At 50.5% G+C, this 26,215-nt stretch overlaps 1 protein-coding gene across 1 annotated transcript in view; it reads right to left on the bottom strand.

Annotated features, from left to right (window-relative positions):
- Positions 1 to 3,404: 3,404 nt before the first annotated feature.
- LOC135515701 (staphylococcal nuclease domain-containing protein 1-like) overlaps positions 3,405 to 26,215 on the bottom strand; it is a 434,912-nt gene continuing 412,101 nt past the window's right edge. Inside the window, 2 exon segments of the mRNA XM_064939384.1 lie at positions 3,405 to 4,393; positions 6,963 to 7,007. Of these exon segments, the coding sequence (XP_064795456.1) occupies positions 4,322 to 4,393; positions 6,963 to 7,007 (117 nt within the window). The 3' untranslated portion in view covers positions 3,405 to 4,321.

Below are 26,215 nucleotides of genomic sequence, written 5' to 3'. Positions count from 1 at the left end.
CACATCCACAGGTTTTTCACCTAGTCGGCTTGGGGATTCAAACCAGCGACCTCTCGGTTACTGTCCCACCGCGCTAAGCTATCTCCCACCACCCAATCGCATACATGACATGGTAATGACTGCACTCACAGCACAACACACACCTGGGCCTAGATTGTCAGTATTGAGGAAGAGCCACACTATCGCGTGATTGAAATGTGTTCGCGGAACACGCTGCCCTTGTCAGACTCAGCTTCATGAAAAATTCCCTTTCTATTTCAATCGCACTATAACACAGATCTTCCTCAATAAGGGTTGAATCCAAACCTTACTTTGTGCAGCAGTGAGAACATCCATGTGAGCATTAAATATCCATCCATAGGTTGATTTGAACTTCACTCGTGGTTGCCGTACTAGGAAAGATAACTTCACCTAAAGTTGTGGTGCACCAACCAACATGGAAGACATTGTTTACAAAGGGCTTCGAGTAGTGAATAAGTACGATTCTGACTTGAGGCTCTCTCTCGAGGCTCTCCAAAGTAAATCAGATTTACAAAAAATCTCTATGACCACTGGTGCATTCTAGGATGAACCACACACACACACGTCAAAACCACGGTCCACAGAGGACCACGTTTTCATTAGTCTGAAGAAAAAACTACAATCTGCTCCCAAACATATTTCAGCTCTGAATTATTGAATAGGTTTCATTCTCCCTCCAAAACGCCTCGAATGAGAAACATTCTTTGGGCTCATGAAAAATAGATATTTGCTCCTCTCACTATTCTGTCTTTTGTTCCAAGCGAAGTCATTGATTTTTATTTCATTTACTTTTGTCTCCGAGTTTTTGTCGCCCTTTTACAGGAAATGTAAACTCTTCCTGCGTTTGAAATGTCATTTCCTTCAATGGAAACAAATATTTGATTGATGGGTTTTGTTCTGGAACTAGATCAGTTGACAGACATGGGGAAGATTGGTTTATCAGTGTAGATAGTTGTTGATGCAGTTCGAATGAGAGGTTCAGGGAAGTATCAATGTCTCCACACAAACAACGCTGCTGACAAACCATCCTCATTATCTCGCTCTAATATCTATTTACTCAATCTCGCCTCTGATCCAAACGCATTAGCTTGACTCCAAACGCTACCCAAATAATGCATAGGCAGAGAGAGGAAGATGACAGTACAGATTTGTGTTGAGACACCAAAGCCCTACAAGTGTAGCGAGCCAACACCGGATTCTTGAATGTCTCACCACTTAGTCCACAAGGTCTCTGCAAGCCCTCGAGCAAGCACTTTTTAATACTACTTTACAGCACTGTAACCTATTCAGAAATCTGCAATTTGGGCTTGTTGATTGCTGGGATTCTTTCCATGAATTTGAAATAAAAAAATCCCTACAGGTGTAAAAATGTAGCTAGAATTTCTCAACTTACTTCACTACAAGACCGAGATATAACTTTGTTCCCTTCAGCACTGCAATATATTGAGGCATTCTTCTGTTATTTGGCGGTTGTTGACAACCGAGACCCTCTCCCGAGAACTGTCTCAACACCAGTATGTCTATAACTGTAATACACAATCTTACCATGCTTCAGCCTCCAATAACCTCCAATGACCACCGTTTGGAGAAGACCTAACTACCTGACCTACTACCTAACCCTTGAGCTCCACTCCTCCTTTCCTCCTCCCCCCACAACCTGGAATTGGGGGTAGACGTAATGTCGTAAATGTAAATCTGGTACACTCCAATTAGTATTATATGTTATGTTTAATATGTGGATGTCCACCAACCATTTCGTATGATATGTTATGAATTTGCATAATGTATGATATGTTGCAAATTACAATTTGTTGTGGCTAACGTTAGCTAAGTGGCTAATGTTAGCTAGGCTAGGGGTTAAGGTTAGGGAAGGGTTAGCTAACATGCTAAGTAGTTGCAAAGTAGCAATTAGTTGCAAAGTTTCTAATTAGCTAAAATTGTCCATGATGAGATTCAAACATGCAACCTTTGTCATGCAATCCTCTGTCTTATGTAACCATACCAAACGGATCATACTAATTTAAGTGTCCCGGATGTATATTTACTATGTTACATCTAGTCAGTGAGACCAGGCTGCCCTCCATCAGGTGCCCTAATAGACATCTCATCAGTCTGGAGGAGCAGCCAGGCGTGAAAAGAATGGTGCCTGTAAAAGAGAGAGAGGACGAGAGAGGACGAGAGAGAGAGAGAGGACGAGAGAGGGAGTGAGAAAAGAGAAGTAAGGCTTTTTAAAGCCTAGTCATCAGACTCAGCAGGTGACTCAAGTGGCGGAAGGCAACGTGCGACAGAGCTCATAGTTGCCCTTGGAGCATATTGCCTCATCCTGCCACCCCATATTTTGTGCCGGTCATTTGTGATAAATTAATAAAGCCATCTCTGATTTGTGCTAAATGAGTAAGGCCTTGCCTGATTGGTTGGCGGGGCAGGAGATGAAGACTGGTGTCTAAAAGGATCCCTTGCTAGACCCTCTGAGGTACTTGTGTATATCTAATAGGATCTAAAATAGGACTTGGACAAAGGTGTCAGGTCCTCTTAGGAGGTGGGTGTGTGAACCACATGGATCTCTGGTTGAAGACACTTGAGGGTAATAGTGGAGGAACGACAACACTGCAGCTAGGCTTTTGTTTCACGTCTTCAGATGAATGTACTAATTGGAAGTGGCTCTGGATAAGAGTGTCTAAATGTAAACGTAGCTCTAAAAGACTTGATTTAACTGATAATGCTCTTAAATAACTAAAGACTATTGAACACTTTGTGGATTTAATAGCTGAATCAGTTGTTACTTTCGGCATGAAACAAAACCATGCACCCACTGCAGTTCTCCAGGACCGGAGTTGCTATTCCCTGTTGTACAGTGATGTGATCGAGCTATAAACAGATTATCATAAAATGTGAGCACAAAACTCTACGCATGGCAACATTTACATATCCAAGGAGTACAGTTATTTTTGCATTCAAAATGCTGTGTAGTCAACTTGTACTTGAGTCGTTGCTCAACCTACGTACTGTCTGAACTGATGCTAATAAATGTGACACTAACCAGCCACTTATGTCACTTATGTTAAAATATATCTAGTACAGTCGCGTGTGCTGTGTCATTCTGTGGAAACAACAAGGCTTATTTAAGATGCAAATGAGATCAAGGTGTGTAACAGTCGTTTAAATGGAAGAGGTGACCTCCCAAAAGTAGCACTGGTACTTTTAAGTCCTTTGAGTAGAACAGCACACCATAGCCTGGTAATACCATACTGAAAGCTGCGCTCAGCATGATTTAAATGGGGAGCGCAGCATCCGGTCTGGTTTAAACCAGGCTGACATTAACAATCCTTGGTGAAATCTAGCAGCTTTGACTGTTTGGTGATTTAATTCCAGTAACAACATGCTTCTTTTTAATCATTTGCTCATTTTTATTCAGCAGAATTTTTTAATACAACGACAAGGGCTGTCATAAGGAAACAAATTCAAACACTGTTTCTGCTACGGCATACAGAGACAGAGAGAGAGAGAGAGAGATCATTATGTCACCATCATATGTAAACATTACAGAAGGAGGAAGATGAGAAAATGCTGTTTGTCAAGGTGTTCTGGCCACGAGAGAGAGAGAAGAAGAAAGACGAGAATAAAACACTCCCAACATAAAGTCATTAAATGTCATATCACATAGGTATACATCAAGGACAGAAATAAGCTCCTCCGGTCTCCAGCTTTTTAAAATTAACTTCATAAAACACAGCGTTATTCATTTCTTGTCATTCATTAAGGAAGCGTTTCTCTCTGCAAAAAGCTGTTAATAATAAAAGTGAATGGATCCTCTTCTCAAGGCCTAGACCCTTTCCTGTACATCGGATAGGAGGGATTGGCTGTGGTAGGGATAGGGTAAGGTAGCGATGCGCATGATTAGTGTGGGCGTATGACATCACTAATCAGGAAAGGGGTTGAAAGGATGACATGGTAATTAACGGAGCTCTGCAGTGGGGGGGAGATGGGGGACATGATAAGAACAACTAGGTAGTGGCTCAGGAAGGGTGGAGAAGAGGAAGGATTGGACAGTCACTGTTTTTATGAGTTCATAGCTATAGCGTGCTCTTTCAGAGTCCGGAGGGAGGAGGAGGAGGAAGGGATGCGCAGAGAAGCAGGAGAGAGGACCAGGAGGATGAACATGGAATAAAAGGAAGAGAGAGAGACAATGCTTGTCCTTTACTTTGTTTTATTTTCCTTGAATCGTTTTCTGTCACTTTTTCTCGTCCAATGAGTGCATCTCGTCTTCCATGTTGGTCTTTGGAATGGCGCCGTGCGGTTTTCATTTTTTTAGTTTGTAGCCAAACTCGTCTGCGTCGTCGTCGCGGAAGTCTCCGTAGCGCCAGATGTTGAGCTGAGATAAAACATGAGACAGAAAAGACCATGAGCGCTTAGTGAATAGCTGACAATAAAACAGAACCGTCTCACATTAACCTTCAGTTCAAATGGGGAGCCTCAGCAGCCCCCCTCCGAGACAGAGACAGACAGAGCGAGAGACAGAGAGAGAGCAAGAGAGAGAGAGAGCGAGAGACCGACAGAGAGAGCGCGCGAGAGACAGACAGAGAGAGCAAGAGAGAGCAAGCGAGACAGAGAGAGCAAGAGTGAGCGAGACAGGAAGAGGTAGAGACAGGGGAAGGTATACAGAGAGAGACAGGAAGAGGTAGAGACAGGGGAAGGTATACAGAGAGAGACAGGAAGAGGTAGAGACAGGGGAAGGTATACAGAGGGGAAGGTATACAGAGAGAGACAGGGGAAGGTATACAGAGAGAGACAGGAAGAGAGAGAGACAGGGGAAGGTATACAGAGAGAGACAGGAAGAGGTAGAGACAGGGGAAGGTATACAGAGAGAGACAGGGGAAGGTATACAGAGAGAGACAGGGGAAGGTATACAGAGAGAGACAGGGGAAGGTATACAGAGAGAGACAGGGGAAGGTATACAGAGAGAGACAGGGGAAGGTATACAGAGAGAGACAGGGGAAGGTATACAGAGAGAGACAGGAAGAGGTAGAGACAGGGGAAGGTATACAGAGAGAGACAGGGGAAGGTATACAGAGAGAGACAGGGGAAGGTATACAGAGAGAGACAGGGGAAGAGAGACAGGGGAAGGTATACAGAGAGAGACAGGGGAAGGTATACAGAGAGAGACAGGGGAAGGTATACAGAGAGAGACAGGGGAAGGTATACAGAGAGAGAGGTAAAGAAGTATAGAGAGAACATCAGTGTATTCTCACACCCCAGTGAGAACGAGGGGAGCATCATCATTGAATCCTTTCCAGAAGGGCCCTGGTGCTTCAGCCGCATCCCTGTCTATTCCCTCTATTCCATTAAATTCACTCCGCTGAGCTCTGCATCCCTCATCAAGCATCCAGGCAATTTCCTGCTAAACGTTCCGTTTGACGCGCAATGGGAAGGGCGGTGGTAGTGTGTGTGAGGGGGCATTCTAGGTGTGTCGGCAAGAAGTTGTGTGTGTGTGTGTGAGATGTTTCACGACACCAACCAAGGCCCCCTCCTCTCCTCATCAGCAGTGTGTGTTCAGCTGTTAACATGACGATTCACAGCCAATCAGTGCCCATGCTAATTTGCACTAGTCGTTAGGAAGCGGCTGCCATGTTGTCTTTCCTGTTTCTCTTCCGTCGATGCCTCGTCACTCGTTCCGGCCTTTTGGAGAACTACATCTCATTAACACCAATTCTGTGATTGGACGATTGTTTGAGCATGGCGTTGCGTGATTGGACAATATGTCAAAGCAGTGAGAGCGTTTGTCTTGTGACTGGCTGCTGAAGAGAACTATGCCTTCTTGAAGGTCACAGTGTTTAAGGAGGATAAATGGATGCCACCAGTTTACCGTAAAGCAGGTAAAAGAAGCAACTCAAGACTAGAAACTAATCTATATAAGGTCATTGGGCTATGCTCTGGGCAAGATACAGTAAACAGTTACTGTATAACTAGGAGTATTAGGATTGAGCGGTGTAATCGCAAGGATAATGAAACTGGGCTGATACTTTTTGTATATGCTCTCATCTGACTAGACGATTGGCTAGTGTACCTAAACAGGAAGAACCACCTGCGTTTGGATTGGTTGCTGTGCTGTGAGCGGACCCTGGGGTGTGTGGAGGTGGGCAAGCGGACCCTGGGGTGTGTGGAGGTGGTCAAGCGGACCCTGGGATGTGTGGAGGGGGGCAAGCGGACCCTGGGGTGTGTGGAGGTGGGCAAGCGGACCCTGGGGTGTGTGGGGGCAAGGGCTGGGGTGTGTGGGACCCTGGGGTGTGTGGAGGGGGGCAAGAGGACCCTGGGGTGTGTGGAGGGGGCAAGCGGACCCTGGGATGTGTGGAGGTGGGCAAGCGGACCCTGGGGTGTGTGGAGGGGGGCAAGAGGACCCTGGGGTGTGTGGAGGTGGGCAAGCGGACCCTGGGGTGTGTGGAGGGGGGCAAGCGGACCCTGGGGTGTGTGGAGGTGGGCAAGCGGACCCTGGGGTGTGTGGAGGTGGGCAAGAGTCCTGTGTGCCATGTGGATGCCATCTATCCCTCTCTCCCTCTCCCTCTCTTGCTTTCTTTCCATCAGCGTGGGCCTGCACAGACTGTGGGCCAGCGTCCATTTAGGACAGCACTGCCTGCCAATGAGATGTGTCACGTCTTCAGAGAACAGACAGGTGGAAAGAAAGACAGTGAGCAGAGAAATGAAGGAGAGCTCCTTTCTTCTACTAGTAGTTGTAATTACAGCTTTGGAAACACCGGTTTACCTGTCATGCCAATAAAGCCAGGCTGAATTTGTATTGTGTTGAGTGAGCTTGTACGAAACAGGGAGAGAAAAGTGAGAAAGAGGGAGAGAGTTAGAGAGAGAGGGAGAGACAGAGAGAGAGGTAGAGAGAGAGAGAGAGAGAGAGAGAGGGAGCAAGAGACGTAAAGAGGGAGAGAGAAACTTACCCTGGCAGTCTTGGCAGACTCCTGACCGTTGAGATACTCCGTCACCTGAGAGAGAGAACATGCATTAGTGTTGCAACTAAACCAGACTGAATTCTGTGGAGAGAAACACATTGGGTGCATCTCAACTCCTCGACTCGTCTCCTTTCCTTCATTGAAAATCGTCTCTGCAGATGAATGAGAAGGACACAAGTGGAGGACGCCACTTTAGACTATCAACACGCACCGACAAACACCTTCCCACCCATACATTCATAACACACATGTCGACAGGCTTCATTGATAGCACTGCATTGCACATGGTAACAACAAAAACAGCAAGGTCATCATCAGATCAATAGGAAACGCGGATGCTAACCGCTAGCCACGTGCTAACAGCTAACAACAGCGAGCAATCAAGCCAAGTGGCTCTCGTCTATATAGCGAGCTTTTAGAGCCTTCATTTTAGCATTTAATTACAATCAAAATGCATTCACGTTTCAGCGATAGGCTAGCAGTGTAAGAGAGGCGCACTACCTGCCTACGCTAGTGATGAAATCAGACCTGTATTGTGATTGCACTGCATCACAAGGGCAGGTGATTAGTCGGCGAGGGCCCTGATAGAGCAGTGAATGGTGGGAATAGAGTCAGGAAGTCAGAATCCTCTAGGATAGGTCTGTAAATGAAGTAGATTGTGCTTGTCTATGTCTGGGTCTTTGTTAGGGCTGGGAATGATGATATTAACACGATACTTAGGTGCTAATATGTTATGTAGGGGCGGCAGGTAGCCTAGTGGTTAGAGCGTTAGGCCAGTAACCGAAAGGTTGTTGGATCGAATCCCCGAGCTGACAAGGTAAAAATCTATCGTTCTGCCCCTGAACAAGGGACACAAGTTCCCCGGTAGGCCATCATAGTAAATAAGAATTTGTTCTTAACTGACTTGCCTAGTTAAATAAAGGTTCAATAAAATTATCACAATTCTACATGGATTGCGATTCGATACTGTGATTTGTTGTTCCAAACATACTGCTCACCATATGTCTGAGGCAGAGGAACAAGATAGAGTCATGAGAAAACAAGTTTGATCAGTCATGTAAATGTGCTGAAAAACAAATTGGCTTCCTACTTAAAAAGAAGATGGAGAACAAGCTATGAAGGAAAATACTGGAGATGTGGTGTGCAGGTACAGCCAACTAGCACAAAAATAATATTATCAAAACTATGATATATCCTCAAATATAATTGTAGTGATTTTTCTCCCCCTTCCTTAGTCTTTGTGTAAGTGTGGGAGATTAGGCTGGCTTGGATAGACAGGACTTGGCTTGTGATGCTTCGGCTCAGATGAGAGTGAGTGAGAGAAAGTGAGAGAGAGAGGCAGAGTGAGAGAGACAGAGAGAGCGAGAGAGAAGCGGCAGACAGGCAGCACTGGGCATATTGACCTCTTATTATGCCAGAGTGTCCATTTAGCCCCATTGACTGAGCCTGACGATGAGTCACAGGACACAGCATGACGAGAGCGAGGGATGGGGGAGGGAGGTAGAAAGATGGAGGGAGGGGGTGGAGAAGAGTCTTAAAATGAGAGACAGAAAGGAAATGTCCGGTTACGGTCAAGAGAGACTGTGGGTATTGTCTGTCCGTGTGTGTGTGTGTATATAGAGGCTGAACAGCTCCAAACCAGGAGGGTGCTCTGCACTGTGACTGAGCGGTTTAGCTCTACATGGTTCTGGCCAGCCCTCCTCTCTCTCCTCTCTTGGGTTAACCCAAGCTAACCCAGCCTCAGCTCTGGCTCCTTCCTGCCAGCGTGATCGATGGGGAGGCTTTTGGAGTGTGTGTCTCGGGTCAGTCTGGGGAAAGTGGGTGAGGAGAAGGGGAGGAAGAGGGAGGATACACAAGATGGAGGGTGGGTTGAAGAGGAGAAAATGGGTGATAGGGGAGAATTGGGAGAGGGGTGGGGAAGAGAAAGGGGTCGAAGGCAATGAAGGGGGGAGAATAAGAGTGAGGGGAAGGGGTGGAGGAGGACAGGAAAAATAAGGGATGAGAAGAGGGGACGGATAAGGAGGACAGAAGGGGTGAGAGGGTGAAGAGTGGAAGAGAGTGAGTCAAAGGCTGAGGGGGGGGGGGGGGGGTGAGGCAGTCTACTCTATACAGGACCATATTAACCACAGAGGGTTCCATCATGCATCATAACTGATCAGGAGAACAGATGAGACTCCCGGCCATGGAAATGAACACAGACATAGGAGGACGGCAGATGTTGAAAACTGCAGAGCGTGGATTCTGCATCGGGTTTAATTGCTTAGCTTGCTGGTATACACTGGTTCATTTGATAGCAACCCAGAACACATGAGGGTCAGGAACATACAAGAACATACTTCAGTATAGCTTTGTGTGTGTGTGTGTGTGTGTGTGTGTGTGTGTGTGTGTGTGTGTGTGTGTGTGTGTGTGTGTGTGTGCGTGCGAGAGACTGTGTGTGTGTGGGGTGTCGAAAACTGCAACCGCTGCATAAGATATCAATCAAAGCTAACTAAGAGTGAGAATTTAGAAAAGGGGACAGCAGATGTTCACATATTCCCAAACAGAAGTGACCATACGGAGGTCCTAGTCCATAGCATTAAGGTCTTACTGCGGTGACATCTGAGTGGCTGGGAGGGTCCGGATACGCCATGTTAAAAGTCTTTTGGTGCCCCGTGTCCTTCATGACTACTGATGTAGGTTAAAGGCCCAGGATGGAATTCCATCATCTTGTCATTTCCTTTCATCCACCACCGACCCACCTACCGTCTGCTTTGGAGACCTCTTAGAGTAACCCCATCTCAATAATGACCTCATATTTGGTCCTGGCCAATAGCAGGGGACTACAAGGAAGCATTACTTTGGTCCTGGCCAATAGCAGGGGACTATATGGAGGCATTACTATATAAATGAAAGGGATCTGCCAGACAGCTAGCCAAGCTCTTTGTCCTTTAACTAAGGGGTGCCTTCCTGACAGACCTTCTCCTGCTGTTCTCTTCAGTACAGTATGTGAGAGCAGGAAACCAGTGTGTGTGCCTAGCATCCTCCTAATATGGGCCCATATGCTGTTCCAGAAAAGCCCTTTCAGGACCTTTTCACAGCCACCAGACGGTCTCTACACTGGAGGACAATCACTAGCCAATAAACCATCAAACAAAAAGATTACGGAACCAAATATCTCAACTAAATCAATAAATAGGATAGGGGGGGTGGGCGTTGTGTATTTCAGAATGATAGTAGGGGAGAGGAGGAAGAACAAGAGACCGTAAGAGAGAGAGAGGCAGAGATAATAGTACTGTATGACCCCACAGAGCTCCATATGCCAGACAGATGCCCCTGGTCCCATCTATACCAGGTTGGTGTTGAACAACCTGCCACTACCTGACAGACTGGGAGGTGGTGGGAATATGGTGTTGGTGAACAACCTGCCACTACCTGGCAGGTGGTGGGAATATGGTGTTGGTGAACAACCTACCACTACCTGGCAGACTGGGAGGTGGTGGGAATATGGTGTTGGTGAACAACCTGCCACTACCTGGCAGACCGGGAGGTGGTGGGAATATGGTGTTGGTGAACAACCTGCCACTACCTGGCAGACTGGGAGGTGGTGGGAATATGGTGTTGGTGAACAACCTGCCACTACCTGGCAGACCGGGAGGTGGTGGGAATATGGTGTTGGTGAACAACCTGCCACTACCTGGCAGACCGGGAGGTGGTGGGAATATGGTGTTGGTGAACAACCTGCCACTACCTGGCAGACCGGGAGGTGGTGGGAATATGGTGTTGGTGAACAACCTGCCACTACCTGGCAGACCGGGAGGTGGTGGGAATATGGTGTTGGTGAACAACCTGCCACTACCTGGCAGACCGGGAGGTGGTGGGAATATGGTGTTGGTGAACAACCTGCCACTACCTGGCAGACCGGGAGGTGGTGGGAATATGGTGTTGGTGAACAACCTACCACTACCTGGCAGACCGGGAGGTGGTGGGAATATGGTGTTGGTGAACAACCTGCCACTACCTGGCAGACCGGGAGGTGGTGGGAATATGGTGTTGGTGAACAACCTGCCACTACCTGGCAGACCGGGAGGTGGTGGGAATATGGTGTTGGTGAACAACCTGCCACTACCTGGCAGACCGGGAGGTGGTGGGAATATGGTGTTGGTGAACAACCTGCCACTACCTGGCAGACCGGGAGGTGGTGGGAATATGGTGTTGGTGAACAACCTGCCACTACCTGGCAGACTGGGAGGTGGTGGGAATATGGTGTTGGTGAACAACCTGCCACTACCTGGCAGACTGGGAGGTGGTGGGAATATGGTGTTGGTGAACAACCTGCCACTACCTGGCAGACTGGGAGGTGGTGGGAATATGGTGTTGGTGAACAACCTGCCACTACCTGGCAGACTGGGAGGTGGTGGGAATATGGTGTTGGTGAACAACCTGCCACTACCTGGCAGACTGGGAGGTGGTGGGAATATGGTGTTGGTGAACAACCTGCCACTACCTGGCAGACTGGGAGGTGGTGGGAATATGGTGTTGGTGAACAACCTGCCACTACCTGGCAGACTGGGAGGTGGTGGGAATATGGTGTTGGTGAACAACCTGCCACTACCTGGCAGACTGGGAGGTGGTGGGAATATGGTGTTGGTGAACAACCTGCCACTACCTGGCAGACTGGGAGGTGGTGGGAATATGGTGTTGGTGAACAACCTGCCACTACCTGGCAGACCGGGAGGTGGTGGGAATATGGTGTTGGTGAACAACCTGCCACTACCTGGCAGACGGGAGGTGGTGGGAATATGGTGTTGGTGAACAACCTGCCACTACCTGGCAGACCGGGAGGTGGTGGGAATATGGTGTTGGTGAACAACCTGCCACTACCTGGCAGACCGGGAGGTGGTGGGAATATGGTGTTGGTGAACAACCTGCCACTACCTGGCAGACCGGGAGGTGGTGGGAATATGGTGTTGGTGAACAACCTGCCACTACCTGGCAGACTGGGAGGTGGTGGGAATATGGTGTTGGTGAACAACCTGCCACTACCTGGCAGACTGGGAGGTGGTGGGAATATGGTGTTGGTGAACAACCTGCCACTACCTGGCAGACTGGGAGGTGGTGGGAATATGGTGTTGGTGAACAACCTGCCACTACCTGGCAGACTGGGAGGTGGTGGGAATATGGTGTTGGTGAACAACCTGCCACTACCTGGCAGACTGGGAGGTGGTGGGAATATGGTGTTGGTGAACAACCTGCCACTACCTGGCAGACTGGGAGGTGGTGGGAATATGGTGTTGGTGAACAACCTGCCACTACCTGGCAGACTGGGAGGTGGTGGGAATATGGTGTTGGTGAACAACCTGCCACTACCTGGCAGACTGGGAGGTGGTGGGAATATGGTGTTGGTGAACAACCTGCCACTACCTGGCAGACTGGGAGGTGGTGGGAATATGGTGTTGGTGAACAACCTGCCACTACCTGGCAGACTGGGAGGTGGTGGGAATATGGTGTTGGTGAACAACCTGCCACTACCTGGCAGACTGGGAGGTGGTGGGAATATGGTGTTGGTGAACAACCTGCCACTACCTGGCAGACTGGGAGGTGGTGGGAATATGGTGTTGGTGAACAACCTGCCACTACCTGGCAGACTGGGAGGTGGTGGGAATATGGTGTTGGTGAACAACCTGCCACTACCTGGCAGACTGGGAGGTGGTGGGAATATGGTGTTGGTGAACAACCTGCCACTACCTGGCAGACTGGGAGGTGGTGGGAATATGGTGTTGGTGAACAACCTGCCACTACCTGGCAGACCGGGAGGTGGTGGGAATATGGTGTTGGTGAACAACCTGCCACTACCTGGCAGACCGGGAGGTGGTGGGAATATGGTGTTGGTGAACAACCTGCCACTACCTGGCAGACCGGGAGGTGGTGGGAATATGGTGTTGGTGAACAACCTGCCACTACCTGGCAGACTGGGAGGTGGTGGGAATATGGTGTTGGTGAACAACCTGCCACTACCTGGCAGACTGGGAGGTGGTGGGAATATGGTGTTGGTGAACAACCTGCCACTACCTGGCAGACCGGGAGGTGGTGGGAATATGGTGTTGGTGAACAACCTGCCACTACCTGGCAGACTGGGAGGTGGTGGGAATATGGTGTTGGTGAACAACCTGCCACTACCTGGCAGACTGGGAGGTGGTGGGAATATGGTGTTGGTGAACAACCTGCCACTACCTGGCAGACTGGGAGGTGGTGGGAATATGGTGTTGGTGAACAACCTGCCACTACCTGGCAGACTGGGAGGTGGTGGGAATATGGTGTTGGTGAACAACCTGCCACCTACCTGGCAGACTGGGAGGTGGTGGGAATATGGTGTTGGTGAACAACCTGCCACTACCTGGCAGACTGGGAGGTGGTGGGAATATGGTGTTGGTGAACAACCTGCCACTACCTGGCAGACTGGGAGGTGGTGGGAATATGGTGTTGGTGAACAACCTGCCACTACCTGGCAGACTGGGAGGTGGTGGGAATATGGTGTTGGTGAACAACCTGCCACTACCTGGCAGACTGGGAGGTGGTGGGAATATGGTGTTGGTGAACAACCTGCCACTACCTGGCAGACTGGGAGGTGGTGGGAATATGGTGTTGGTGAACAACCTGCCACTACCTGGCAGACTGGGAGGTGGTGGGAATATGGTGTTGGTGAACAACCTGCCACTACCTGGCAGACTGGGAGGTGGTGGGAATATGGTGTTGGTGAACAACCTGCCACTACCTGGCAGACTGGGAGGTGGTGGGAATATGGTGTTGGTGAACAACCTGCCACTACCTGGCAGACTGGGAGGTGGTGGGAATATGGTGTTGGTGAACAACCTGCCACTACCTGGCAGACTGGGAGGTGGTGGGAATATGGTGTTGGTGAACAACCTGCCACTACCTGGCAGACTGGGAGGTGGTGGGAATATGGTGTTGGTGAACAACCTGCCACTACCTGGCAGACTGGGAGGTGGTGGGAATATGGTGTTGGTGAACAACCTGCCACTACCTGGCAGACTGGGAGGTGGTGGGAATATGGTGTTGGTGAACAACCTGCCACTACCTGGCAGACTGGGAGGTGGTGGGAATATGGTGTTGGTGAACAACCTACCACTACCTGGCAGACTGGGAGGTGGTGGGAATATGGTGTTGGTGAACAACCTGCCACTACCTGGCAGACTGGGAGGTGGTGGGAATATGGTGTTGGTGAACAACCTGCCACTACCTGGCAGACTGGGAGGTGGTGGGAATATGGTGTTGGTGAACAACCTGCCACTACCTGGCAGACTGGGAGGTGGTGGGAATATGGTGTTGGTGAACAACCTGCCACTACCTGGCAGACTGGGAGGTGGTGGGAATATGGTGTTGGTGAACAACCTGCCACTACCTGGCAGACTGGGAGGTGGTGGGAATATGGTGTTGGTGAACAACCTGCCACTACCTGGCAGACTGGGAGGTGGTGGGAATATGGTGTTGGTGAACAACCTGCCACTACCTGGCAGACTGGGAGGTGGTGGGAATATGGTGTTGGTGAACAACCTGCCACTACCTGGCAGACCTGGGAGGTGGTGGGAATATGGTGTTGGTGAACAACCTGCCACTACCTGGCAGACTGGGAGGTGGTGGGAATATGGTGTTGGTGAACAACCTGCCACTACCTGGCAGACTGGGAGGTGGTGGGAATATGGTGTTGGTGAACAACCTGCCACTACCTGGCAGACTGGGAGGTGGTGGGAATATGGTGTTGGTGAACAACCTGCCACTACCTGGCAGACTGGGAGGTGGTGGGAATATGGTGTTGGTGAACAACCTGCCACTACCTGGCAGACTGGGAGGTGGTGGGAATATGGTGTTGGTGAACAACCTGCCACTACCTGGCAGACTGGGAGGTGGTGGGAATATGGTGTTGGTGAACAACCTGCCACTACCTGGCAGACTGGGAGGTGGTGGGAATATGGTGTTGGTGAACAACCTGCCACTACCTGGCAGACTGGGAGGTGGTGGGAATATGGTGTTGGTGAACAACCTGCCACTACCTGGCAGACTGGGAGGTGGTGGGAATATGGTGTTGGTGAACAACCTGCCACTACCTGGCAGACTGGGAGGTGGTGGGAATATGGTGTTGGTGAACAACCTGCCACTACCTGGCAGACTGGGAGGTGGTGGGAATATGGTGTTGGTGAACAACCTGCCACTACCTGGCAGACTGGGAGGTGGTGGGAATATGGTGTTGGTGAACAACCTGCCACTACCTGGCAGACTGGGAGGTGGTGGGAATATGGTGTTGGTGAACAACCTGCCACTGAACCTGGCAGACTGGGAGGTGGTGGGAATATGGTGTTGGTGAACAACCTGCCACTACCTGGCAGACTGGGAGGTGGTGGGAATATGGTGTTGGTGAACAACCTGCCACTACCTGGCAGACTGGGAGGTGGTGGGAATATGGTGTTGGTGAACAACCTGCCACTACCTGGCAGACTGGGAGGTGGTGGGAATATGGTGTTGGTGAAACAACCTGCCACTGAACAACCTGCCACTACCTGGCAGACTGGGAGGTGGTGGGAATATGGTGTTGGTGAACAACCTGCCACTACCTGGCAGACTGGGAGGTGGTGGGAATATGGTGTTGGTGAACAACCTGCCACTACCTGGCAGACTGGGAGGTGGTGGGAATATGGTGTTGGTGAACAACCTGCCACTACCTGGCAGACTGGGAGGTGGTGGGAATATGGTGTTGGTGAACAACCTGCCACTACCTGGCAGACTGGGAGGTGGTGGGAATATGGTGTTGGTGAACAACCTGCCACTACCTGGCAGACTGGGAGGTGGTGGGAATATGGTGTTGGTGAACAACCTGCCACTACCTGGCCTGAACAACCTGCCACTACCTGGCAGACTGGGAGGTGGTGGGAATATGGTGTTGGTGAACAACCTGCCACTACCTGGCAGACTGGGAGGTGGTGGGAATATGGTGTTTGGTGGGAACAACCTGCCACTACCTGGCAGACTGGGAGGTGGTGGGAATATGGTGTTGGTGAACAACCTGCCACTACCTGGCAGACTGGGAGGTGGTGGGAATATGGTGTTGGTGAACAACCTGCCACTACCTGGCAGACTGGGAGGTGGTGGGAATATGGTGTTGGTGAACAACCTGCCACTACCTGGCAGACTGGGAGGTGGTGGGAATATGGTGTTGGTGAACAACCTGCCACTACCTGGCAGACTGGGAGGTGGTGGGAATATGGTGTTGGTGAACAACCTGCCACTACCTGGCAGACTGGGAGGTGGTGGGAATATGGTGTTGGTGAACAACCTGCCACTACCTGGCAGACTGGGAGGTGGTGGGAATATGGTGTTGGTGAACAACCTGCCACTACCTGGCAGACTGGGAGGTGGTGGGAATATGGTGTTGGTGAACAACCTGCCACTACCTGGCAGACTGGGAGGTGGTGGGAATATGGTGTTGGTGAACAACCTGCCACTACCTGGCAGACTGGGAGGTGGTGGGAATATGGTGTTGGTGAACAACCTGCCACTACCTGGCAGACTGGGGGAGGTGGTGGGAATATGCAGACTGGGAGGTGGTGGGAATATGGTGTTGGTGAACAACCTGCCACTACCTGGCAGACTGGGAGGTGGTGGGAATATGGTGTTGGTGAACAACCTGCCACTACCTGGCAGACTGGGAGGTGGTGGGAATATGGTGTTGGTGAACAACCTGCCACTACCTGGCAGACTGGGAGGTGGTGGGAATATGGTGTTGGTGAACAACCTGCCACTACCTGGCAGACTGGGAGGTGGTGGGAATATGGTGTTGGTGAACAACCTGCCACTACCTGGCAGACTGGGAGGTGGTGGGAATATGGTGTTGGTGAACAACCTGCCACTACCTGGCAGACTGGGAGGTGGTGGGAATATGGTGTTGGTGAACAACCTGCCACTACCTGGCAGACTGGGAGGTGGTGGGAATATGGTGTTGGTGAACAACCTGCCACTACCTGGCAGACTGGGAGGTGGTGGGAATATGGTGTTGGTGAACAACCTGCCACTACCTGGCAGACTGGGAGGTGGTGGGAATATGGTGTTGGTGAACAACCTGCCACTACCTGGCAGACTGGGAGGTGGTGGGAATATGGTGTTGGTGAACAACCTGCCACTACCTGGCAGACTGGGAGGTGGTGGGAATATGGTGTTGGTGAACAACCTGCCACTACCTGGCAGACTGGGAGGTGGTGGGAATATGGTGTTGGTGAACAACCTGCCACTACCTGGCAGACTGGGAGGTGGGGAATATGGTGTTGGTGTGCCACTACCTGGCAGACTGGGAGGTGGTGGGTGTTGGTGAACAACCTGCCACTACCTGGCAGACTGGGAGGTGGTGGGAATATGGTGTTGGTGAACAACCTGCCACTACCTGGCAGACTGGGAGGTGGTGGGAATATGGTGTTGGTGAACAACAACCTGCCACTACCTGGCAGACTGGGAGGTGGTGGGAATATGGTGTTGGTGAACAACCTGCCACTACCTGGCAGACTGGTGGCCACTACCTGGCAGACTGGGAGGTGGGAATATGGTGTTGGTGAACAACCTGCCACTACCTGGCAGACTGGGAGGTGGTGGGAATATGGTGTTGGTGAACAACCTGCCACTACCTGGCAGACTGGGAGGTGGTGGGAATATGGTGTTGGTGAACAACCTGCCACTACCTGGCAGACTGGGAGGTGGTGGGAATATGGTGTTGGTGAACAACCTGCCACTACCTGGCAGACTGGGAGGTGGTGGGAATATGGTGTTGGTGAACAACCTGCCACTACCTGGCAGACTGGGAGGTGGTGGGAATATGGTGTTGGTGAACAACCTGCCACTACCTGGCAGACTGGGAGGTGGTGGGAATATGGTGTTGGTGAACAACCTACCACTACCTGGCAGACTGGGAGGTGGTGGGAATATGGTGTTGGTGAACAACCTGCCACTACCTGGCAGACTGGGAGGTGGTGGGAATATGGTGTTGGTGAACAACCTGCCACTACCTGGCAGACTGGGAGGTGGTGGGAATATGGTGTTGGTGAACAACCTGCCACTACCTGGCAGACTGGGAGGTGGTGGGAATATGGTGTTGGCCACTACCTGAACAACCTGCCACTACCTGGCAGACTGGGAGGTGGTGGGAATATGGTGTTGGTGAACAACCTGAACAACCACTACCTGGCAGACTGGGAGGTGGTGGGTGGTGGGAATACTGGGAGGTGTTATGGTGTTGGTGAACAACCTGCCACTACCTGGCAGACTGGGAGGTGGTGGGAATATGGTGTTGGTGAACAACCTGCCACTACCTGGCAGACTGGGAGGTGGTGGGAATATGGTGTTGGTGAACAACCTGCCACTACCTGGCAGACTGGGAGGTGGTGGGAATATGGTGTTGGTGAACAACCTGCCACTACCTGGCAGACTGGGAGGTGGTGGGAATATGGTGTTGGTGAACAACCTGCCACTACCTGGCAGACTGGGAGGTGGTGGGAATATGGTGTTGGTGAACAACCTGCCACTACCTGGCAGACTGGGAGGTGGTGGGAATATGGTGTTGGTGAACAACCTGCCACTACCTGGCAGACTGGGAGGTGGTGGGAATATGGTGTTGGTGAACAACCTGCCACTACCTGGCAGACTGGGAGGTGGTGGGAATATGGTGTTGGTGAACAACCTGCCACTACCTGGCAGACTGGGAGGTGGTGGGAATATGGTGTTGGTGAACAACCTGCCACTACCTGGCAGACTGGGAGGTGGTGGGAATATGGTGTTGGTGAACAACCTGCCACTACCTGGCAGACTGGGAGGTGGTGGGAATATGGTGTTGGTGAACAACCTGCCACTACCTGGCAGACTGGGAGGTGGTGGGAATATGGTGTTGGTGAACAACCTGCCACTACCTGGCAGACTGGGAGGTGGTGGGAATATGGTGTTGGTGAACAACCTGCCACTACCTGGCAGACTGGGAGGTGGTGGGAATATGGTGTTGGTGAACAACCTGCCACTACCTGGCAGACTGGGAGGTGGTGGGAATATGGTGTTGGTGAACAACCTGCCACTACCTGGCAGACTGGGAGGTGGTGGGAATATGGTGTTGGTGAACAACCTGCCACTACCTGGCAGACTGGGAGGTGGTGGGAATATGGTGTTGGTGAACAACCTGCCACTACCTGGCAGACCTGGGAGGTGGTGGGAATATGGTGTTGGTGAACAACCTGCCACTACCTGGCAGACTGGGAGGTGGTGGGAATATGGTGTTGGTGAACAACCTGCCACTACCTGGCAGACTGGGAGGTGGTGGGAATATGGTGTTGGTGAACAACCTGCCACTACCTGGCAGACTGGGAGGTGGTGGGAATATGGTGTTGGTGAACAACCTGCCACTACCTGGCAGACTGGGAGGTGGTGGGAATATGGTGTTGGTGAACAACCTGCCACTACCTGGCAGACTGGGAGGTGGTGGGAATATGGTGTTGGTGAACAACCTGCCACTACCTGGCAGACTGGGAGGTGGTGGGAATATGGTGTTGGTGAACAACCTGCCACTACCTGACAGACTGGGAGGTGGTGGGAATATGGTGTTGGTGAACAACCTGCCACTACCTGGCAGACTGGGAGGTGGTGGGAATATGGTGTTGGTGAACAACCTGCCACTACCTGGCAGACTGGGAGGTGGTGGGAATATGGTGTTGGTGAACAACCTGCCACTACCTGGCAGACTGGGAGGTGGTGGGAATATGGTGTTGGTGAACAACCTGCCACTACCTGGCAGACTGGGAGGTGGTGGGAATATGGTGTTGGTGAACAACCTGCCACTACCTGGCAGACTGGGAGGTGGTGGGAATATGGTGTTGGTGAACAACCTGCCACTACCTGGCAGACTGGGAGGTGGTGGGAATATGGTGTTGGTGAACAACCTGCCACTACCTGGCAGACTGGGAGGTGGTGGGAATATGGTGTTGGTGAACAACCTGCCACTACCTGGCAGACTGGGAGGTGGTGGGAATATGGTGTTGGTGAACAACCTGCCACTACCTGGCAGACTGGGAGGTGGTGGGAATATGGTGTTGGTGAACAACCTGCCACAACAGACTGGGAGGTGGTGGGAATATGGTGTTGGTGAACAACCTGCCACTACCTGGCAGACTGGGAGGTGGTGGGAATATGGTGTTGGTGAACAACCTGCCACTACCTGGCAGACTGGGAGGTGGTGGGAATATGGTGTTGGTGAACAACCTGCCACTACCTGGCAGACTGGGAGGTGGTGGGAATATGGTGTTGGTGAACAACCTGCCACTACCTGGCAGACTGGGAGGTGGTGGGAATATGGTGTTGGTGAACAACCTGCCACTACCTGGCAGACTGGGAGGTGGTGGGAATATGGTGTTGGTGAACAACCTGCCACTACCTGGCAGACTGGGAGGTGGTGGGAATATGGTGTTGGTGAACAACCTGCCACTACCTGGCAGACTGGGAGGTGGTGGGAATATGGTGTTGGTGAACAACCTGCCACTACCTGGCAGACTGGGAGGTGGTGGGAATATGGTGTTGGTGAACAACCTGCCACTACCTGGCAGACTGGGAGGTGGTGGGAATATGGTGTTGGTGAACAACCTGCCACTACCTGGCAGACTGGGAGGTGGTGGGAATATGGTGTTGGTGAACAACCTGCCACTACCTGGCAGACTGGGAGGTGGTGGGAATATGGTGTTGGTGAACAACCTGCCACTACCTGGCAGACTGGGAGGTGGTGGGAATATGGTGTTGGTGAACAACCTGCCACTACCTGGCAGACTGGGAGGTGGTGGGAATATGGTGTTGGTGAACAACCTGCCACTACCTGGCAGACTGGGAGGTGGTGGGAATATGGTGTTGGTGAACAACCTGCCAACCTGGCAGACTGGGAGGTGGTGGGAATATGGTGTTGGTGAACAACCTGCCACTACCTGGCAGACTGGGAGGTGGTGGGAATATGGTGTTGGTGAACAACCTGCCACTACCTGGCAGACTGGGAGGTGGTGGGAATATGGTGTTGGTGAACAACCTGCCACTACCTGGCAGACTGGGAGGTGGTGGGAATATGGTGTTGGTGAACAACCTGCCACTACCTGGCAGACTGGGAGGTGGTGGGAATATGGTGTTGGTGAACAACCTACCCACTACCTGGCAGACTGGGAGGTGGTGGGAATATGGTGTTGGTGAACAACCTGCCACTACCTGGCAGACTGGGAGGTGGTGGGAATATGGTGTTGGTGAACAACCTGCCACTACCTGGCAGACTGGGAGGTGGTGGGAATATGGTGTTGGTGAACAACCTGCCACTACCTGGCAGACTGGGAGGTGGTGGGAATATGGTGTTGGTGAACAACCTGCCACTACCTGGCAGACTGGGAGGTGGTGGGAATATGGTGTTGGTGAACAACCTGCCACTACCTGGCAGACTGGGAGGTGGTGGGAATATGGTGTTGGTGAACAACCTACCACTACCTGGCAGACTGGGAGGTGGTGGGAATATGGTGTTGGTGAACAACCTGCCACTACCTGGCAGACTGGGAGGTGGTGGGAATATGGTGTTGGTGAACAACCTGCCACTACCTGGCAGACTGGGAGGTGGTGGGAATATGGTGTTGGTGAACAACCTACCACTACCTGGCAGACTGGGAGGTGGTGGGAATATGGTGTTGGTGAACAACCTGCCACTACCTGGCAGACTGGGAGGTGGTGGGAATATGGTGTTGGTGAACAACCTGCCACTACCTGGCAGACTGGGAGGTGGTGGGAATATGGTGTTGGTGAACAACCTGCCACTACCTGGCAGACTGGGAGGTGGTGGGAATATGGTGTTGGTGAACAACCTGCCACTACCTGGCAGACTGGGAGGTGGTGGGAATATGGTGTTGGTGAACAACCTGCCACTACCTGGCAGACTGGGAGGTGGTGGGAATATGGTGTTGGTGAACAACCTGCCACTACCTGGCAGACTGGGAGGTGGTGGGAATATGGTGTTGGTGAACAACCTGCCACTACCTGGCAGACTGGGAGGTGGTGGGAATATGGTGTTGGTGAACAACCTACCACTACCTGGCAGACTGGGAGGTGGTGGGAATATGGTGTTGGTGAACAACCTGCCACTACCTGGCAGACTGGGAGGTGGTGGGAATATGGTGTTGGTGAACAACCTGCCACTACCTGGCAGACTGGGAGGTGGTGGGAATATGGTGTTGGTGAACAACCTACCACTACCTGGCAGACTGGGAGGTGGTGGGAATATGGTGTTGGTGAACAACCTGCCACTACCTGGCAGACTGGGAGGTGGTGGGAATATGGTGTTGGTGAACAACCTGCCACTACCTGGCAGACTGGGAGGTGGTGGGAATATGGTGTTGGTGAACAACCTGCCACTACCTGGCAGACTGGGAGGTGGTGGGAATATGGTGTTGGTGAACAACCTACCACTACCTGGCAGACTGGGAGGTGGTGGGAATATGGTGTTGGTGAACAACCTACCACTACCTGGCAGACTGGGAGGTGGTATTCTTTCTGGTTCAGGATGAACAGATCATGTGCATCCTGGTTTTGGTACAGAGAGTACATTCATTACCATAGTGTCTGACTCAATGCAGGTGATGCCTTAGAACCCCATTATAGTCCATCTGGAACAATGTTCTTCCTTTTGTAGGACAAAGATAACGCTCGTTAGCAACACTAAGTATCAGTCATATTATACACCCGATGCCTCTTCTCCGACTTGCAAAACATCCCTCTCTCTCTCTCTCTCTCTCACTTTCCCCCAAAACACAAAAAGAGAGACCACATGTATTCCATCTTATGAATAGTCAGCAATGGATTAACAACTGGTATCCAAGTCCAATTGATCTTCTGAACAGTCTGCCTCTGTACTTGTGAATAACAACGACTCTTTGCTTCATAGTTCTTTCCAGGCTGGTCTGACTCTGCAGTCCTGGGTGTTAGTCTTAAAGCTGCAAAATGTAACTTTTTGGGCGACATGACCAAATTCGCATAGAAATGGAGTTATAGATCTGTCATTCTCATTGAAAGCAGGTCTAAGAAAAGGTCAATATGTTCTATGTGCACTATTTCTATGCTTTCCATTCTTAAGTTTAGTTTTTGAGTCTTTTACTTTCAGTTTTGTAAACCAGCTTCAAACAGCTAAAAATACAATATTTTTGGTTATGGAAAATACATTTCAAGGGTTTAGAAGGTACAATGATTCTCTACACTAGACTTGCTTGTTTTGTAACAAACTGAAATTAGGCAAACTATTAGAATTTGAGCAACCAGGAAATGGTGGAGCGATTTCTGCATAGTTCATCCTTAAGTGATATCCCTCACAGAGAGACTGGGAGGTGGACTGGCTGTCTGTCTTTCCAATAGTGCATGGCGAGAGGAGACTGTGTTCTCCCCATGTCTCTCCAGACATCCTGGTAACATGGATTTGATTTGAAAATCCCCTCTTTTAATCACAGCAGTCTTCGTCAGAGACTGCTCCATGGAGGCTGTGTGTGGGAGTGTGTGTGTGTGCCATCTGTGCATGTCTGTGTGTGTGAGTACGGTATGTCTGCCTGTGTGTGTGACTGCGTCTCTGCATGCGCGCGTGTGTGTGTCCCTCACTGAAGTCCCTGTGAGGCATGCTGGGACAGGCCCCGGTACATGCTGGTAGCTCCAGCAGTGTGGTCTGTCGGGGGCTTTCAGGCAGCGAGGGGGACAACGTGGTATGACAGCGCCCCGCAACCGATGTTAAGGAGGACCAACGACAGGGGAGCGCCCCATCAGAGGACCTGGCTTCCGTGAGTGCAGGCACACAACGCACCACGTTATATAGGCTATACACACACATATACACTCTGGGGTGGGGCTGTTACGGTGACTGTATTACCGTCGAGTCATGATCGCTTAGTCACGGTCTCTAGGCTTCTCCAAGCTCTGATGCTGCTGATGGTTATTAGTAGCCTACAAAAATTGATAACTGCCTGTTACTCAGCACTCTATTGTCCCTCTAATCACTATGACATCAATGCAAATGTTATCAAAAATCTAATTCAAACACTTCATGAGAGTCCATGAGCTCATGTTGCAACATTTCTTTAGGCTATAGAATTGTGTGAGAAAATATAGTGATGGCCTCTATTAAAAAGAGGAGGATCCCATCCGCATTCTATAGGCTAGGCCTACTATATTTATATCTCAGCTTTCCTAATATTAAGCACATTGCTTCGCTTTACTACAGGAGTATAGCCTACCTGGCTGGCATGTAAATGAACTACAGGATAGCCAGATCAGGGCCTAACATAAGGACAACTCATAGTATGCTATAACCCTATTACAGGGGCTGAGTCACTGGCTTGCTGGGGCTCTCTCATGCTGTCCCTGGAAGGGGTGCGTCACCTGAGTGGGTTGATTCACTGATGTGGTCATCCTGTCTGGGTTGGCGCCCCCCCCTTGGGTTGTGCCATGGCGGAGGTCTTTGTGGGCTATACTCAGACTTGTCTCAGGATGGTAAGTTGGTGGTTGAAGATATCCCTCTAGTGGTGTGGGGGCTGTACTTTGGCAAAGTGGGTGGGATTATATCCTTCCTGTTTGGCCCTGTCCGGGGGTGTCCTCGCATGGGGCCACAGTGTCTCCTGACCCCTCCTGTCTCAGCCTCCAGTATTTATGCTGCAGTAGTTTATGTGTCGGGGGGCTGGGTCGGTTTGTTATATCTGGAGTACTTCTCCTGTCCAATTCGGTGTCCTGTGTGAATCTAAGTGTCCTCTAATTCTCTCCTTCTCTCTCTCTTTTTCTCTCTCGGAGGACCTGAGCCCTCGGACCATGCCCCAGGACTACCTGACATGATGACTCCTTGCTGTCCCCAGTCCACCTGGCCGTGCTGCTGCTCCAGTTTCAACTGTTCTGCCTTATTATTATTCGACCATGCTGGTCATTTATGAACATTTGAACATCTTGGCCATGTTCTGTTATAATCTCCATCCGGCACAGCCATAAGAGGACTGGCCACCCCACATAGCCTGGTTCCTCTCTAGGTTTCTTCCTAGGTTTTGGCCTTTCTAGGGAGTTTTTCCTAACCACCGTGCTTCTACACCTGCATTGCTTGCTGTTTGGGGTTTTAGGCTGGGTTTCTGTACAGCACTTTGAGATATCAGCTGATGTACGAAGGGCTATATAAATACATTTGATTTGATTTGCTATTGTGTTCATCTGAAATAGTCTACATTTTCTTCATATCGTGTTTCTTTAGACCTGTCTAAAACAAATAATATATTTATTTTTGATGGTGTAGGCTATATTACATGGATTTATTAGACTTAAAAATGCAGATGTTCCAAAAATCTGCATCAGTGGCTTGGAGGCTGTGTGTGGAAGCCAGGAGATGTTAAACATGTTTATGTTAATTAACGGTCAATTACCGTGAGACCGATAGTTATTAGCTTGACAATCACTGGCTGACAAAATGTCATGACCACAGTCCTACTCCTGGATAGAAACATTGTGAACAAGGTTTTTAAAAAGGTATGTGGGCCTACTTCATCTCTACACACACACACACCAGGTAGAGACACACAGGCTGAGAACTTTGAGATTTGACCTACACAAGTGCATTTGATGGTAAAATACACAGACAGACCAATGTCATCATGTCTCTTGTAAGTCATTTTCCACTGAAAGGAAATGTTGACCATATAAACCAGCCAAAATTATTATGATACAACAAAAGAAAGTATTTAAAAAAGGGAACCCTATAGACATAGCTAAAGATGAGTTGGCTAAAGATGAGTTGGCTAAAGATGAGTTGGCAGAAAACTAGGGCTGACCTAGGTTAGAGTAGCAGTAAAAGTTTGTTTCTATTTCTCTCTTTTATTGTCTCTCCCCATGAGATCACCCACTGTGAAGTGACAGAAGTTTAAATGACCTACACCCACTCTCCAACCCCAACCCTCACTTCCCCCCTCTGTCTCTCCCTCCTCTCCTGACCCCAGGGTTTCGGGAGAGGCAGGAGTGTGTGTGTGTGTGGTCAGGGTCAGGGGAAATCGAGCCTGGCTAGTGGCGCGTGTCACTGTCACCCTGGACATGTCACAAGGCCCCCAGAGCACTGCTGCTGGCGGTGTGTGTGTGTGTGTGGGTATGAGAGGTAGGGTCAGGGGAAAGTGTCCATTACGCGTTCAACACGAACTCTTACTGGTTAA

The sequence above is a fragment of the Oncorhynchus masou genome, chromosome 27 (genome assembly GCF_036934945.1).
Source record: "Oncorhynchus masou masou isolate Uvic2021 chromosome 27, UVic_Omas_1.1, whole genome shotgun sequence".
NCBI lineage: Eukaryota > Metazoa > Chordata > Actinopteri > Salmoniformes > Salmonidae > Oncorhynchus > Oncorhynchus masou.
This window is presented reverse-complemented; position numbering and strand designations above follow the sequence as displayed.